General features: G+C 39.5%; 1 protein-coding gene across 1 annotated transcript in view; it reads right to left on the bottom strand.

Annotated features, from left to right (window-relative positions):
• Positions 1-380: 380 nt before the first annotated feature.
• Positions 381-1,639, bottom strand: part of lrp1aa (low density lipoprotein receptor-related protein 1Aa) — a 239,829-nt gene continuing 238,570 nt past the window's right edge. The window contains exon 90 of the mRNA XM_056467699.1: positions 381-1,412. Coding sequence (XP_056323674.1) covers positions 1,272-1,412 — 141 coding nt within the window. The 3' untranslated portion in view covers positions 381-1,271. The remainder of the gene's footprint in view (positions 1,413-1,639) is intronic.

Genomic DNA, 1,639 nt, shown 5'->3' with positions numbered 1-1,639 from the left:
ATATGTCAAATGCAAAAACAAAGTGAACATATAAACTCTGAATTAAAACTAGGTTGCTGTTGGAAGTGGTGTTAGTGAGGCCAGCAGGGGGCGCTCAACCTGTGTTCTGTGTGAGTCCTAATGCCCCAGTATAGCGAAGGGGACACTACACTGTCAGTGGGCACCGTGTTTTGGATGAGAAGTTAAACCGATGTCATTAAACTCGCTGTGGTCATTAATAATCTCATGGCACTTCTCATTAAGAGTAAAGAGTGTAACCACGGTGTCCTGGCCATATTCCCTCCATTGGCCTCCCAATCATCCCCATCCACTGAATTGGCTCTAGTTTTTCTTTTCATTCTCTCCATTAGTTTAATTAAAAACCAACACTGAAAGCCACGTGTGCTGAACTCCTCTCTCTCTCACCACACCGGTTCGCCCACTTTATTTTGTACATTTCAACAAAAAAACTAAACGTTTAGTTCAGTAAAGAGATTCATACATAGGCACAATTTTATTGTCGTCTATAAAACTAATCTCAAGCAGTTAAGCAGAAGCCTTTAGATCAAAACACTTTTAAAGATCATGAGAAACATCTTCAGTCGAGTGCGTCCAAATCTACAACACCGACATTCTCACTTAAAAAATCGCTTCGTGTAAAAGTTGGTAATAAGCGTAAGTAATATTGCAATGGTTCGGATCTGTGCACGAGAAAAGCCTTTATCCTTATAAATAATCATGAACGTACAACGGGAGTAGTAAAACTGGCACGTACTGTAAAATCGATAACATCCGCTTGATATCGTGGAAATATTTTGAAGCAAACAACATCGGTTCCGTGTCAAAGTTGCCTTCGAAACTGACGGAACAACATTTTTTTCTCTATACATCTCATACAAAAATAAAAAAATGTCATATGTTCCCATCTCATCTTTTTTTCTGTCTTGTTTTGACTCCATATTGCACAGAGGTAGTGGCTATTAAGGTAAAAGGGAGGTGACCTACAAATCAAAAAAAAATCAAACCCTAAAAAATAAGAAAAGAAAGGCAAATTTTTGTCGTTGTCGTAGAAAATGTGTCGTTTGTTGTCTTGTGATGTTTTGTTTGTGATCAGAGGAATTGTAAAAGAACAGAATATAATACTGCAATCACATACAAAAGTAGTCCATTTTTGTACATTTTATACAGTGTTAACACTTAATTGATTTTCTTCATGTTTTCTTCTTTTTGTTAAAAAGGCAAACGGTATGTCGTGTGTGTGTGTGTGTGTGTGTGTGTGTGTGTGTGTGTGTTTAAGCCAGCGGGTCCACCAGAGGTTCTTCGTCTCCTCTTGAAAGCAGCTCTTTCTTCTCGTCTGTGCTGGCCAGAGAGTTTCGGCTGTTGTGAGCGCCCATGTACAGCGTCGCATACACTGGATTCGTGAAGTTGGTCGGCTGGAAGAGAAACACATTTACGCGATTACACCTGATCTTACATAATAGAGTGATTGTTATCTTTATAATTCTCAAAATATGACTGGTGATGCTTGTTTAAACTCGTTATTTAAAATGAGCTGAAGCAACACAAATCGGTTGGCACTGTGGCTCAATGGTGAACACTGTGGCCTCACAGCAAGAAGGTCACTCGTTCGAGTCTTGGCTGGGTCAGTTGGCGTTTCTGT

Source organism: Danio aesculapii, chromosome 11 (genome assembly GCF_903798145.1).
Source record: "Danio aesculapii chromosome 11, fDanAes4.1, whole genome shotgun sequence".
Classification (NCBI taxonomy): Eukaryota; Metazoa; Chordata; class Actinopteri; order Cypriniformes; family Danionidae; genus Danio; species Danio aesculapii.
Note: the sequence above shows the minus strand (reverse complement) of the source record. Positions and strands in the feature narration are given on the sequence as shown.